The sequence below is a fragment of the Leucopleurus acutus genome (assembly GCF_964270905.1).
Source record: "Leucopleurus acutus genome assembly, chromosome: 6".
NCBI lineage: Eukaryota > Metazoa > Chordata > Mammalia > Artiodactyla > Delphinidae > Leucopleurus > Leucopleurus acutus.
The window spans coordinates 52,554,217-52,571,203 of record NC_139149.1 but is presented as its reverse complement, the minus strand read 5'-3'; the positions used below and the strand labels follow the sequence as shown (position 1 = coordinate 52,571,203).

The 16,987-nt window shown below is 34.9% G+C and overlaps 1 protein-coding gene across 8 annotated transcripts in view; it reads right to left on the bottom strand.

The window, feature by feature from the left end:
* Positions 1-16,987, bottom strand: part of LOC309963232 (sodium channel protein type 2 subunit alpha) — a gene marked incomplete at its 5' end in the record, with an annotated part of 90,033 nt that overhangs the window by 13,639 nt on the left and 59,407 nt on the right. For all 8 annotated transcript variants that reach the window (XM_082841503.1, XM_082841504.1, XM_082841506.1 and 5 more), the window contains 4 exons: positions 772-894; positions 4,598-4,771; positions 6,370-6,524; positions 14,847-14,967. In XM_082841503.1, the coding sequence (XP_082697629.1) occupies positions 772-894; positions 4,598-4,771; positions 6,370-6,524; positions 14,847-14,967 (573 nt within the window). The remainder of the gene's footprint in view (positions 1-771; positions 895-4,597; positions 4,772-6,369; positions 6,525-14,846; positions 14,968-16,987) is intronic.

The window sequence follows — 16,987 nt, the reverse complement described above, 5'->3', positions numbered from 1 at the left end:
AATCATGTGCATACAAACATAGGAGCACACACACCTACACACATCATCTGTTTCTGGTTGTTTTTGCAACATTCAGAGAAAGTCCTAAGTAACTATTTTAAAATATCACAAAAAAAAGCATCTAAAAGTTCTTTTTTGAATAGCTAAATGTAGGGAGACAGGGCATCACCATTTCCTCAGTGCTGAGGGTATGTGGTCTCAGGTTTTGTGCCCCAGGGGATGACAAATGGCAGCACAAATTCCTCTGCGTTCTTTTGTACCACCTTTCTAAATGAGTGTTAGATTTCCACAGCTGACCTACTTTTTAGCCATCTCAGCCTTCGTTTGAAAGCTAAAAGGCCAGATTTGAACTTTAAAAGGCTCAAAATACATCATATGGAACAGGGAAGAAAAATGATGAGGAACGATGTGGTGGTTTCAAATTACAGTGAGTGGGATTTTGTGCACCTTTATAAATGGAAGGAATATAACTAATCTTGACTCACATCAGAAGCCTATACAACATGCTAGAAATTTCCCACAGAGTGAACAACTCTAATTAGAAGCAATCTAATTGTTTCTAATCAGAAGCAACCATTCAGGCATTATGTTCTGTGAGTGCCTCCAACAATGTCAAGTTTATGGATGTCTGACAAATATTACTGATTGATTGGCTATGTGAGTCTGAACGTAGAAGACACAAATTCAGCATGGATTTGTCATGTCTAAGGTTCAAAGCAGCAGTTTGTTCTCAATTCTAATTCCAACAAATTCTAAAGCATTTGGTCTTACCCTCATTCCTTCAAACCGGGATAAGGCTCTCAATGGCCTCAGAGCTCTTAGTGTTCTGAGGGATTTGATGGCACCAAGTTCTGAGTAACCCAAAGCATTTGCAGTTAAGCTAACCAATGAGACCTATACAGAAAAAGCAACACAGTTTTCTCATTTACAAATAAAAATGCTTATACAATTCAACCTTGCTCTATGTAATAAACCAGTAGTTCTCAAACTTTGGTATCAGAATCACCTGGACAGCTTGCTGTAAACACAAATCGCTGGCCAAGGTTTGAGGTAGGGCCTGAGAATTTGCATTTCTTCGAGTTCCCAGGTGAGGCTAATGATACTGGCCTGTGAGCCACACTTTGAAAACCACTGCTATAAACTTATGAAAAAGAAGAAGCTATATGTGTTTTTTTTTCAAGATTCTTGACAAGAAAATTTTTAGAAATTAAATGTAAAGCAAGAAAAAGAATGACACCGAAATGAAATTTTCATCTATAGATCTGTAAAACTTTATCATTCCTCATATTACTGAGCAGACCTGAAAGAGAAATTAAAACTTAGTACAAGTATGCAAGTAAACTACGCAAACCACTATTGACTCTGAATATAAACACATTCAGAAAGATCTAGGTTTCTAAACAGTGGCTTAGTCTTCCTGTAAATGTCAGTGTGAGGGCATAAGATCATTAATTAGGGAAAATTAAAATAATTCATTAAAAAAATGTTGAGATTTTAGTACAACTAATTAGAAATTGTCAGAAAAATGTTTTCTTTAGTCATTTACACAGATGACTAATGCAGTTGATAGAAGTTCTAAAATCTCAACTAAAAAGGAAAAGAACTGCCATAGGTGGCACAGAAATGTCTGATTTCCTTTGAAAATACATAGAAAACTCATTAAAGCCATATAAACTAAAAAAAGATATTTTCTCCTAAAGTGCAACTGAATTTCAAAAGTAGGAAACTGAAAACAGATGTGTAATATAGGTTTTAAGAATATGGTGTTAGTGTATATTTAAAAAATACATTTTTTAAGAAAAATAAGTGAAGCACAGAGAAAATTTTTACAACAAAACTTGACTTATTTGAACTAATTTTGCACATGTCCTCTGAGATAGAAAAACCTTTAAATTTAGAAAAAAATAATCTATAAAAATTTCTGAGGTGGTTTTTATATTTTTCCTAGAATCTAAACTTTTAGGCTTTGTAAGTCTCCTCTTCACAGATAACTGAAAAATAGTTACTGAATTATCATTTGTTGTGAAGATCTTCTACATATAAAACAAGAGGACATATAGTACTTTATCTTCTCTAAAGACAAAATGAAAAAGAGGCATAAATTAAAGGAGGAAAGATAAAAGTTAGACATAAGAAAAAAAATTCTGACACAGGGCAGTATTTATTGGCTAGAGAAGTAGTAAAATATTCAAATTTACATGCCTTGTGTAGCTGAATATGAAAAGGAGATACCTGTTTCTCTTTTTTTTTTTTTTGCGGTACGTGGACCTCTCACTGTTGTGGCCTCTCCCTTTGTGGAGCACAGGCTCTGGACGCGCAGGCTCAGCGGCCATGGCTCACGGGCCTAGCGGCTCCGCGGCATGTGGGATCCTCCCGGACCGGGGCACAAACCCGTGTCCCCAGCATCGGCAGGCGGACTCTCAACCACTGTGCCACCTGGGAAGCCCCCTCTTCTCTTTTTGATCTTTATTGGTCTTTGGCCTGTAAATAGTAATCTCCTTCTATTCCATCACTGACACCTCCACCAAATTTCTCTCCCAGAAAGAGCGAGCTTTTCTTGTCACTTTCCATAGACAATTCTTTAGCGGCTTCATTACTAAATCGTAAATCTAAATCTCTTTGTATGGCATCTCAGGTCCTTCAACCTCTTCTCCAACTTACCTTTCTTACCTTATCATCCAATTACAGAACGCTTTCCCTCACTTGTTTTGTGAACAAGCCCTGCTTGGCATGCATCAGTGTCTTTAAGGCTTTGGTGTCCTTCCCCTCATCTGTACCTGCTGACATATCATCCCTCAAAAGCCAGCTCACACTGCCCTGGCCTCATGAAGCCTTTGCTCCTTCCTCAGTGAAGCAGATGGCACTTTTAATATAGATGTCATCTTCTCGCTGTATACTATCTGTCCTCACTAGTTGTCTGTAAGCTCCCATAGGCCCAGAAAAATGGCATTCATATTTGTCTCTTCCATAACAAAATAGATGCTCAATAAATATATTTGACATAAAGCAAAGTATGGATTAGTTTAATACATTATCATAATAGTTTTCTTAAATCTAAGAAGGTAAATATCAGGGTATGCTAGGTAATATGAGTAGCAGCTTATAGACTTCAACTAGATTTCTCTTAAGAATTTCTTCATATTTAGGTAGTGTTGACTTAATGCCTTTATTATCACATAGATATATTAAATGCCAGATATTTTTATTAAAAATCATAACCACATACAGAAAATAAAGAAAAGTATCATCCATAATCTCATTATACAAATAAAATAACTGGTACTGTCTTGGTATATTTTTCCTTTGTTTGTAATGTCCACACAGATGTGGTTTTAAGTATTAGTTATTGTCTTATTTCATTGCCAGTAAACTTTTGATATAATTCTTCATGTAGCTCTATATGTTATTTAAGAATAGATTTGCTTTAGGCAGATTCAAGGGAAAAAAGATATTTTTGTCTCTTAAATTCAAAGAATTCTCTTTGTCTCTTACAAATTTTTTCCTCTGTTTGGTGATCAGAAAACTCCTACTAAATTAAAAGTTGATATATTTTTCACCTGAAGTTGTAAAAAATAATTTTCTCCATGAAAGGGTCCATTTTTTTCTTTGCTAGCAACATATGTAAATTTTATATTTCAAAATACATCTTTAATTGCCAAGGAATTATTATAATCAACAGAATATTATCTTTAAAGTACACTACTTAACACATTGTGCTTTCCTGAAAATTCCAGAGCCCTCCTCCTCCCTTAGCTCTGAGCATCACCCGTCCCCTCCCCGCAGGTGTTCTGTCCCCTATTCTCACTGGCTCGCCTAGTCTTTTCTAGACAAAAGGCCTTTAAGTTCCTTTCTAGTCTTTCAAAATGGACTATTAATTTAAAAGGGGTTTAAGAAGTAAATCTCCAAAACTAAATGAAAGTGATTTAAATTTTTTTTTTTAGTTAAGATATTATATGCATTAAAAAAGGTGAGATCTTCCTCAGAATTTTCCCTCAAAAATCAGGGAATAACCTCATATTCATATTTTTAAAGCTTCATATTCTGATACTGCATCTTTATTTTCAACACCATCGTGGTTTCACTAAACTTTTAAATAATTGGTCCAATAGCCAATCTGTTTCTGCCATCATACAAATCAAGAAGTGTCTCTTGCTATTTGGACTTTCAAATTTTTTGGAATTAGTAATCCACCTGTGGGACAAACACTTTGCAACAGGCTCTGGTGATGATGAATACAGTAACATCAAAGATGCCCTTGAAGAATTTAAATACAGTTATTGTATGAAATGTGAGAGTGATAAAAGCAAAACTTCTATGGTAATATATTATTTTGTACAACTTGGAATCTTAAATATTAATTTAAACTAAATCAATACATACAATAAGTTCCATTTGACTGTTTCATCTCTGAAAGTATATACATTTAAACCAGCAAAAAAATTGTTTTAGGGCATTTTCTTATTGGGAAGATGGGAACCATCATTTATATTTGGGGCCATGCAGTACTTACTGAGTGCCTTTTATGTGCCAGGCACCATTGCTAGCACATATCATTCACATGCCAACAGAATGAATCAAGAATGTGCAGAATACTCACATCGACAATCAGGAAATCTAGCCAGCACCAGGCATTGGTAAAATACACTTGAAAGCCGTATGCAACCCACTTGAGAAGCATTTCCAGGATGAATATATAAGTGAAAACTTTGTCAGCATATTCTAACATGGTCTTAATGGTTTTTCGCTGTTCAATATATATATCTTCAAAGGCCTGTAAGTGAAAAAGCTTCACTGAATTTCATTTTCATAAACTGTCTCTAATTGGTATTTTATTAGAGAAAAACGTGCTGCAAGCCTGTTCTCAGGTGCTTAAGGGTGGAACACTTTGTGCTTCCCAGAGCTGCACTTTGCTTTATAGTTATCTATATGCAAATGACTGTTGACTGAGCATTTATCAACCAATTAATTCAAATAATTTTTAAATTTTGGTATCAGGGTACCCCAAAAGAGCTTAAAAGTTTTGAGACACTGCCAGCTGCTTCTCTCTACAGCAGGAGGCAGAAAATCATCTGCAAGCAGATCTGCTTTGTTCAGTGCAGAGTTGTGGACTGTAGCATTTCAGTAATGCAAATGTAAGGCAAGGAGCCCCCTTAGCCTGGGAAAGGGGAATGGATTATGATCTCTAGTTTTCTCCTCTATCTCTCTTGCTCAATCTGGGCATGTGTGTGGTGTATATCTAGAACCTCCCTTTGCCATTATTTTGCAGAGCTCTTTGGAAAGGGAGGGGGACTTCATTTGCAGGAGTCCCTAGGCCTTCTGGAATGAAAAGAGCATTTATCTGATTCAGTCCTCTTACAAGAAAAACTATCAGGGTAACCTGGTGGTCTGGATCAAGGAGAAAGGAGAATTTTTTTTTTTTTTTGGAGAAAAGGGGGATCTGGGCTTGTAAGTGGGGCTCAATACAAGGGCCTAAATGCTTTTCAACTCTATCTATAGCTGAAGCTAGAAGCCCCTCAGAAGCCAGCCTTTGTGCATGTTGGTGCATTTTGGTGATCTCTGACTGGGTGTAATTGATAACAGTGAGCTGCTACAGCAAGGGCACTAGTCACCAACAAGATGTCACAGTTCCCTCTCTACTTGGCATTAAAACACAGAGCTGACCTTCTTTGCTCCAAGTACATGACAGGCTGCAGAATCCTTAATCAAATCAGAGGTGGGCTTTGAGGCCTCCAGATATAATGCCATGATCCTCCTACTAAAATCAACTCACCAAACACTAGCAACTAATAGAAAAATAAACAAATAAAAGAAATGTAACCACATTTACATTACCAAATGGAAAACGGGACACACTGTTTTCATTATATTAATCAATATTTTGACCAAATTGACCATTCTGTGGAATGAAATCAGATATAAAATAAGTTTGTAATGCTTTCACTTTGCTACTCATTGGTAATTAAGTTAGTTTACTATTTGCCATTCAATGTGATTGGCACTAGTGAATCAGCATGAACAAGACAGGTGGGTTTTATGTAGCAGTGGAGCTTATGTTAAACAGTTTGATATTTAGCTGATAATCCTATATCATGTCTACATACTCATTCTTAACAGGAACTGGTTCTGATGACTAAAAGAAAGATCCTTCCTTAAATATTCACAAAAAATCATACTGATCTAAATTTGATTCAATTTGAGGCCTATTCCAGAACAATGAAAATTGCTATTTAAGTACTGTGCTAAAAATGTCATACAATGTCTCTCATATTCACAAACACCTTGCTGTAAAAACATGTAAGAGGAGGTTCATTAAGGGGAAAGGTGAAGGATTTCAGGTAAAAGTAAAAGAGCAAATCATATTTCACCTACCAGTGCCCCACTGCTGAGTAGAATCATGAAGACGATGAAGGTTTCAAACCAGTTATGCTCCACTATCTTATAGCAAGTTTTTCTCAAGTTCCACCAGAGTTTCCCTTTGCCTTCTTCTATGCTTATCTGACAACACTTAAACTTCCGCACACAGTCTGAAATATGTCAAAGTAAATGAAGAAAAAAATTACTCTTTGATTATGTATATTTGTGTTGGTGTGAGATTCATCTACATTATTACCTGATATATTGTAAATAACTAGTTTTTAATATGGCTTTCACTTGTAGAAATAGAAATCATCTATACTTTTTTTACTCATTCATTCAACAACATTTTTTAGTGTTTATGGGACTATTATAATGAATTATATTGCATTATAGAAACATATTATAGAACAACAGAAAGAAGTAAAATCACCAAAAGTTGATATTTCCATCCTATCCTTATCCTATGAGTATGATTCCACTCATATACAGACTTTATATATATTTGATTTCTAATTAGTTAACAATGGTATAATATAAACATTTCCCTTTTTGTTACAAGTAAATAGAATTTTGAAAGGTTTCACATGCTTCTCTAAATAAGATTACCAGACATAAACAAAATTTATATAAAGATTCCACTATTATTGAATTTTTTTTGTATTTTATTTATTTTTTTATACAGTAAGTTCTTATCAGTTATCCATTTTGTACATATTAGTGTACATATGTCAATCCCAGTCTCCCAATTCATCACACCACCTATTATTGAATATTTATGTTTCTTTAACTCTAGCTATTATCAGCAATAATGTAATAGACACCTTTGCAGTCTACTATATCAAAGGCTTGTCAACAAATATTTATTGAATAACTGTTTATTCAAGGAATTATATTGGACAAATTATAAAACTAGAATGTGTGAAACACAGCCTTGTTCTAAAAAGAATGTGTATTTTGAGTAGGGGAGATTTGCCCACAGATATTACAGTTATAGAAAGCAAAATAGGTATTGTGAGAGTTTACTAGCAGATTAATTTCTAATACTGCGCTCACTTTGGCAACACATATAAAACACTGGAATGATACAGAGAAGATTAGCATGGCCCCTGCACAAGGATGACAGGCAAATTCATGAAGTGTTCCATATTTTTTACAAGGGAATCCCCATAAGGTTAACAGCTGATCTTTCAGCAGAAACTCTGCAAGCCAGAAGGGAGTGGCAGGACATATTGAAAGTGATGAAAAGGAAAAACATACAACCAAGATTACTCTACCCAGCAAGGATATCATTCAGATTCAACGGAGAAATTAAAACCGTTAGAGACAAGCAAAAGCTAAGAGAATTCAGCACCATGACACCAGCTTTACAACAAATGCTAAAGGAACTTCTCTAGGCAAGAAACACAAGAGAAGGAAAAGACCTACAATAATAAACCCCCAAAATTAAGAAAATGGTAATAGGAACATACATATTGATAATTACCTTAAATGTAAATGGATTAAATGCTCCCACCAAAAGACACAGACTGGCTGAATGGATACAAAAATAAAACCCGTATATATGCTGTCTACAAGAGACCCACCTCAGACCTAGGGACACATACAGACTGAAAGTGAGGGGATGGAAAAAGATATTCCATGCAAATGGAAATCAAAAGAAAGCTGGAGTAGTAATTCTCATATTAGACAAAATACACTTTAAAACAAAGACTATTACAAGAGACAAAGAAGGACACTACATAATGATCAAGGGATCAATCCAAGAAGAAGATATAACAATTGAAAATATTTATGCACCCAACATAGGAGCACCTCAATACATAAGGCAAATACTAACAGCCATAAAAAGGGACATCAGCAGTAACACAATCATAGTAGGGGACTTTAACACCCCACTTTCACCTATGGACAGATCATCCAAAATGAAAATAAATAAGGAAACACAAGCTTTAAATGATACATTAAACAAGATGGACTTAATTGATATTTATAGGACATTCCATCAAAAATCAACAGAATACACTTTCTTCTCAAGTGCTTATGGAACATTCTTCAGGATAGATCATATCTTGGGTCACAAATCAAGCCTTGGTAAATTTAAGAAAACTGAAATCTTATCAAGTATCTTTTCCGACCACAACGCTATGAGACTAGATATCAGTCACTGGAAAAAAATCTGTAAAAAATACAAACACAGGGAGGCTAAAAAATATGCTACTAAATAACCAAGAGATCACTGAAGAAATCAAAGGGGAAATAAAAAAATACCTAGAAACAAATCACAATGAAAACACGATGACCCAAAATCTATGGGATGCAGCAAAAGAAGTTCTAAGAGGAAGTTTATAGCAATACGATCCTACCTCAAGAAACAAGAAAAATCTCAAATAAACAACCTAACCTTACACCTAAAGCAATTAGACAAAGAAGAACAAAAAACCCCAAAGTTAGCACAAGGAAAGAAATCGTAAAGATCAGATCAGAAATAAATAAAAAAGAAATGAAGGAAACGATAGCAAAGATCAATAAAACTCAAGGATGGTTCCTTGAGAAGATAAACAAAATCAACAAACCATTAGCCAGAATCATCAAGAATAAAAGGGAGAAGACTCAATAGAATTAGAAATGAAAAAGAAGAAGTAACAACTGACACTGCAGAAATACAAAGGATCATGAGAGATTACTACAAGCAACTATATGCCAATAAAATGGACAACCTGGAAGAACTGGACAAATTCTTAGAAAAGCACAACATTCTGAGACTGAACCAGGAAGAAGCAGAAAATATAAACAGACAAATCACAAGCACTGAAACTGAAACTGTGATTAAAAATCTTCCAACAAACAAAAGCCCAGGACCAGATGGCTTCAGAGGCGAATTCTATCAAACATTAAGAGAAGAGCTAACACGTATCCTTCTCAAACTCTTCCAAAATATAGCAGAGGGAGGAACACTCCCAAACACATTCTACAAGGCCAGCATCACCCTGATACCGAAACCAGATAAAGATGTCACAAAGAAAGAAAACTACAGGCCAATACCACTGGTGAATATAGATGCAAAAATCCTCAATAAAATACTAGCAAACAGACTCCAACAGCACATTAAAAGGATCATACAACATGATCAAGTGGGGTTTATCCCAGGAATGCAAGGATTCCTCAATATACACTAATCAATCAATGTGATAAACCATATTAACGAATTGAATGAGAAAAACCACATGATCATCTCAATAGATGCAGAAAAAGCTTTTGACAAAATTCAACACCCATTTATGACAAAAACCCTCCAGAAAGTAGGCATAGAGGGAACTTACCTCAACATAATAAAGGCCATATATGACAAACCCACAGCCAACATCGTTCTCAATGGTGAAAAGCTGAAACCATTTCCACTAAGATCAGGAACAAGATAAGGTTGCCCACTCTCACCACTGTTATTCAACATAGTTTTGGAAATTTTCAAACAGCAATCAGAGAGGAAAAAGAAATAAAAGGAATCCAAAATGTTAAAGAAGAAGTAAAACTGTCCCTGTTTGCAGATGACATGATCCCATACATAGAGAATCCTAAACATGCTACCAGAAAACTAGTAGAGCGAATCAATGAATTTGATAAAGTAGCAGGATACAAAATTAATGCACAGAAATCTCTTGCATTCCTATACACTAATGATGAAAAATCTGAAAGAGAAATTATGGAAACACTTGCATTTACCATTGCAACAAAAAGAATAAAATACCTAGGAATAAACCTACCTAAGGAGACAAAAGACCTGTATGTAGGAAACTATAAGACACTGATGAAAGAAAATAAAGATGATACAAATAGATGGAGAGATATACCATGTTCTTGGATTGGAAGAATCAATATTGTGAAAATGACTATTCTACCCAAAGCAATCTACAGATTCAATGCAATCCCTATCACACTACCAATGGCATTTTCCACAGAACTAGAACAAAAAGTTTCACAATTTGTATGGGAAAACAAAAGACCCCAAATAGCAAAAGCAATCTTATGAAAGAAAAACAGAGCTGGAGGAATCAGGTTCCCTGACTTCAAACTATACTACAAAGCTACAATAATCAAGACAGTATGGTACTGGCAAAAAACCCAGAAATATAGATAAATGGAACAGGATAGAAAGCCCAGAAATTAACCCATGCACATATGGTCACCTTACCTTTGATAAAGGAGGCAAGAATATACAATGGAGAAATGACAACCTCTTCAATAAGTGGTGCTGGGAAAACTGGATAGCTACATGTCAAAGAATGAAATTAGAACACTTCCTAACACCATGTGCAAAAATAAACTCAAAATGGATTAAAGACCTAAATGTAAGGCCAGACACTATAAAACTCTTAGAGGAAAACATAGGCAGAACACTCTATGACATAAATCACAGCAAGATCCTTTTTGACCTACCTCCTAGAGAAAAGGAAATAAAAACAAAAATAATCAAATGGGACCTAATGAAACTTAAAAGCTTTTGCACAGCAAAAGAAACCATAAACAAGACAAAAAGACAACCCTCAGAATGGGAGAAGATATTTGCAAATGAATCAACGGAAAAAGGATTAATCTCCAAAATATATAAACAGCTCATGCAGCTCAATATCAAAAAAACAAACAATCCAATCCAAAAATGGGCAGAAGACCTAAATAGACATTTCTCCAAAGAAGATATACAGATTGTCAACAAACACATGAAAGGATGCTCAACATCAGTAATCATTAGAGAAATGCAAATCAAAACTTCAATAAGGTATCACCTCACACTGGTCAGAATGACCATCATCAAAAAATCTACAAACAATAAATTCTGGAGAGGGTATGGAGAAAAGGGAACACTCCTGCACTGTTGGTAGGAATGTAAATTGATACAGCCACTATGGAGAACAGTATGGAGGGTCCTTAAATAACTAAAAATAGAACTACCATACAACCCAGCAATCCCACTACTGGGCATATACCCAGAGAAAACCATAATTCAAAAAAAGTCATGTACCACAATGTTCATCGCATCTCTATTTACAATAGCCAGGATATGGAAGCAACCTACGTGTCCATCGACAGATGAATGGGTAAAGAAGATGTGGCACATATATATAATGGAATATTACTCAGCCATAAAAAGAAACGAAATTGAGTTATTTGTAGTGAGGTGGACAGACCTAGAATCTGTCATACACAGTGAAGTAACTCAGAAAGAGAAAAACAAATACTGTATTGTAACATATATAGAGAGAGAGTCTAAAAAAAAAAAAGTTCTGAAGAACTTAGGGGCAGGACAGGAATAAAGATGCACATGTAGAGAACAGACTTGAGGACACAGGGAGGGGGAAGGGTTAGCTGGGATGAAGTAAGAGAATGGCATGCACATATATACACTACCAAATGTAAAACAGACAGCTAGTGGGGAGAAGATGCATAGCGCAGGGAGCTCAGTTTGGTGCTTTGTGACCACCTAGAGGGGTGGGATAGGGAGGTTGGGAGGGAGATGCAAGAGGGAGGAGATATGGGGATATATGTATACGTATAGGTGATTCACTTTGTTATAGAGCAGAAACTGACACACCATTGTAAAACCATTATACTCCAATAAAGATGTTAAAAAATAAATTTCTAATACTGAGCTTTACAGAAAAAGTGGACTTGGGGCTAGACTTTGAAGGATGTGTAAGAATCAGGTCTAGTACATGGAGCTGTAAAGGAATGCAGAAAAAGTGATATTAATAAACCTTGGTGATGGAAAAGTCTAGAAATTGTATGAAGCAGAGAATTGGGAGTCAAGACTAGAAAAGACACTCTAAACCCAATTTCAAAAGGACTCGAATGATTCAGTTAGAGAACTTAGATTTTATGTGCTATCTAATGGGGAAAACATTGAAGGATTTATTTGGGAGTTATGGAGATTTACCTGATAAGAATACTGATTTAGAATGATCTTTACCTGCACAAGGCAGTGGATGACTAGAAGAGAGAAGATGGAAAAGGAGTCCAGAGTCTATGAGATTCAATCAACTTAACATTAAAGAAAGTGAAAGCAAGGGTAATGCTAGTGATAGTGGTCAGGAATCAAAAGACACTGCTGAGTTGACAGGACCTGGCAGCACACAGTATATTGGGGAGCTGGGGTGTGAGAGAGGAGTCATGACATAGAGTTTTAACCATGACAGAGAGCTCTCCTTCAATGAATAGAAAAATGGAAACCTCATTTTGAAGGAGCTTAATATTTTAATGCATAAATGTTTAACAGATGCTACTTTATAATGTCAGCCAGATCATATCCTTTGTTTCATGAAAATTTAATGAAGTCCCCTTAAATGTTATTAGTTTCTCAAGAAAGAAAGAAATAGCATTGTATTTCTTGTTTCTTTGAGGCAAGATCTTTCTCACGTTTCTGACTCCCAAAGGATTAAGAAGAATTACATGCCCTGAAAATATTTGTTGTAATGAATTAAATGGAACTGGATTTAAGGGTTTTTTTTTCCCCTAAAGAGGATATGGGATGAAAAAACACTGTTTAACATAAAAAGACCAACATTAGTGGGAAGGATAAATGCCAAATTTGGGATACTGATTCACTTCTGAGAGAAAAGCAAGGGAATGGGATACTGAAAGGGTACAAAAGGGGCCAAATCTGTATCTGTTTTATTCCTAAATAAAAAGTCTGAAGCAAATATTACAAAAATATTCAAATTGTTAAAGTTGGTTGGTGGGTGTCTATGTATTATTTTTGTTTTCTATAATGTTATGTTGGTGACATTTCATACTTAAATGCTTTTTTTAACTTCACAAAAGACAAATGCTGATACTACCATAAATATTATTATGCATATATTGTGACCCTAAAAATAAGCTAATGGTCTGGGAAGGAGTAATAACTAATGCTACAGAAATTATTTTTGTGATATACCACTTAAATGTTTCGTGAAGTCATAATTTTTTTCATAATCAACGTCACTGAAATGTGTGCAGAATTTTGGAGGAAACAGTGAAGAAAAGTGGCTTCCCTCATAACTTATGCTGAACAAATAGCTCTTTCTCTGAAATAATTTAAAAATTGACAATTAATATATAAATATTTGTTTTCTCCAATGCGTTTAAGTCCAAAAGCAATAGGTGTATGTAACATAATCATCTGCAAAAGCCTTCAATCTCTTGACCTCAATTTTGATTTCTAACATTTGTAAAATCACATATTTTTAAAGTTAGCTTAAGTCTAAATTAAAACTGCTTTAACGTTCTTAAATAAAATGAAAATGAATGAAACACTTTTAGAATTAGTTGTAATTAAATAGCATTACTACAGTCATTGTTATTAAAATAAACTTTTGCTTAAGCAATTACTTTTGAATCTGGGTCTAAGACATAGTATGAATTGTTAAATAGCTGTTAACTAAAAAAAATGAGTTAAGAATGAAGTGATTCCTAGGGCTTTAGAGAAAAAGTTCTGTACCTATGATAGTGATTTATATAAGAAATATAAGGAATTTCATACTCTGTAATATCGCACTAATTTTTTATGCCTCTTTGTATGTAGCGCATTCCCACATTGAATCTGGATTGGTGACTCTGCTTTGGTGAACAGGACAGAAGCAAACCTGATGTAAGTGGAGGAGTAAGTGCTTGGCATTTAGGCTTCCTCTCCTGCTCCTTTGCTTTCGCTATGAGAACAAGCCTGGGCCAGTGTGTGGATGGAGCTGAGTCAGGCAGCAGTCTCATCTAAGACCTCAGCCGTATGACTAATCTTAACCAAGATCAGCAAAACCACCTAGCCAGCCATGGGCTTGTGAGCAAAAATATACGTTTTTTTGTTATATGATAAGAAGTTCTGGGTGGTTTGATACACAGCATTATTGTTCAAGAGATAACTGATGCATACCTCAAATAACATAATTTTAGTTTTCTTCACAAAATCCTCTTAGTATTACTCCAATGGCATGAAGCCCTGTATTATATGGCTCAGTATATTTTGGCATTTCATTATCTACAATCTAGTATCATTCGGAGCTAATAAAAAATATTTGACCTTGACAGATACAGGTAATTGTTATTCATGGACAGTTTGAAATATACATTAATCAATTCATACCCATTATGACCTGACAAAACAGTAAACAATAAATTACTTCTTTGATTTAAAATTTTTTTCTTTGTTTTTTTAAAGCTAAAGAGAGAGATGTATGATTTGGCTTTCTCTCCTATCAAAGATTCTAGAAGGCCACCAAAAAACCCAGATAGTTAACAGCATTTCTTAAAGTGGAACAGAATTCACAAAAATAGAATATCTGATTACATAAATTAAATCTTACCTTTTCAAAAATCATCTGTGTTTTGATATAGAAAAAGCAACGAACAGACAAGTAAAGGAACAGTTGCTGGATAGATATGGACGATTAGAGCGAGCCCGGGAGGGAGAGAATAGATGGCTAGATCAGAGAAGTCTAATGAGCATACACACATTGTTTCCTCACCTTCCGTAAAACAGGCTTCAGGTTCCAGAGATTCTTCAGGTTCAACCTCAGGTTGTTCTCCCTCAGCGGGAGCTCCTATGTCAACAGTGCTGCCTTCAGATGAACTAGTTGCATTTAGCTTCTGAAAATCAATTCCACAGAAAAGCTTTTAAAATATTTTCTTTAATCTACAATATAAAAATTTCAAGGGCGTGCCCTTAAGTCTTCTGTATTCATTTCCTTGATCTGTAATTTAAGAATATCTTAAACATAATGCCAGTCCGCTTTAGTAGAAGTGGGGGTCACAAGATTAGATACAGCACCACAAAATTTTTTCCTTTAAAAATATGGTGCTAACAACTTAAATAATTTTTGATTAAGCTCCTGCATAGAGAGAGATTCTGAAATAAAATCATGCAGAGAGCTTACGTAAGCTGCCAGAGTAGTATTGTGGTCTGTGATCTTGCTTTTGTAAATTAGTTTGCAAATGGTCTAGTTTGTTTTATTCTAAAATTGTGACCCAACCAACAAAAGCTGTATGAGTGTATTTTCATGTCAAATGCAGAAAAGATTTGATCAGATGCACATAAACAGCAACAATCTAAATTTACCCACTTTTCATTGACATGAAAACATATACCACTTGTTGTTATTAAATATATTCTATAGTTTTCTAATTCTGAAGACAGCAGCACATTGTTAGCTTTATAGCAAGAGCTGATATTTTGCATTCTCTTTGGCCAATGCACTCCTGTGTTTCATTGTGCATTTGGAAACTACTTGTTACTCTGGCACTCTTACCTCTCCGGTTAATAAAGGCAGAAATGAATCTTTGGTTGTTGTTTTGTTTTCCTTTAGGTTAAATCAAATACCACCAAAAGAAAAATATAATAGAAAGAAGTTGTTTTAAATCTTGAAATACAACAAACTTTAGCCAGGTCAGGTCGTTCATGGGATCAGTATAAATGAAGGGATCCAGTCTTTAACCTGGTCTTCAAATGCTGCAGGAATGACACAGGGCCAGGTATGAGTGCCACATGGAATCAGAGTAGTTTGGGCCACAGCATTCTCGGACCTGTTACAATGTTATTACCATTAGTGCATAACATTAGGAAATGGCTGAGCTGATAGGAGCTACTTTATAGAGGGGATAAGGTAAGCATATGATAAAATGCACATTGAAATATGTTGAACCCACTCTAAAATAGATGTTGTAGTCAGTACTGGAAACATTATATTTGGGCTAAGGATTCTATGGATTTCCGGAGGAAGCTGGTTCCTTTATTTCCTGAAAATAATTTTCTTTATATAAAATATTTCCTTGGCATAGTGGTGCTGATAAAGTAAAAATGTTTATATAAGCTATAGATAAGATTGAAAATGCTTTTGTGTGTGTAATTTAACAATACCAATGATAGAAGCATAAATATATATGTATCCTCAATTAGAACTCGTTCAGGATTATTTTTAAATCTAACCAAACTACTTAAATCAAGGATTATATATTATAAGGTGCCTGAAGTTTGTTGATTTCTTTTTCTACTCACCAAGTATATCACAATACTAGACACTCAATTATAATATCTTTACTGTTAAAATTTGAATATATTTTGTTTTAAATGAAATAGTATATGACTTTTTCTCATTTCCTGTCCTTGATCTTTTGATTAGACTCTTTCTTTGATAAGTGTAGCTGTGTTTATAAACATGTAATTGACTAAGAAATGGCTAAATTAACCTATCAGTCCCATCCATCTGATTCACATAAAGCTGTTACACATTAGGGACCTGAAAATACTGATCTTATCATTTACTGGATATTGAAACATGACATAGGTAATCAGAATAAGTGAAGCTTGGTCATATATAATCTAACTACAAACAGCCCACAATAACAAATGGAAAACATTCCTTTTAGGAAAAAGGATAACACTGCAATTACAGATTGGGGGATGACCTGGGGGTAAATGAGAATCCTTATTCAGGGTGCTCCACATTGGCAAATGACTGCATCAGAGCCTGCATCAGTGCTGGCTATATTACACGTCAGGTACTCAACAATTTTTAAAAAATGAATGAATGAATGAACTTCTTCATAACAGAATGAAGGCTAGTCCTTGACAGTGATTGGGAGAAGTCACCAGACAACACATTCCAGGGAA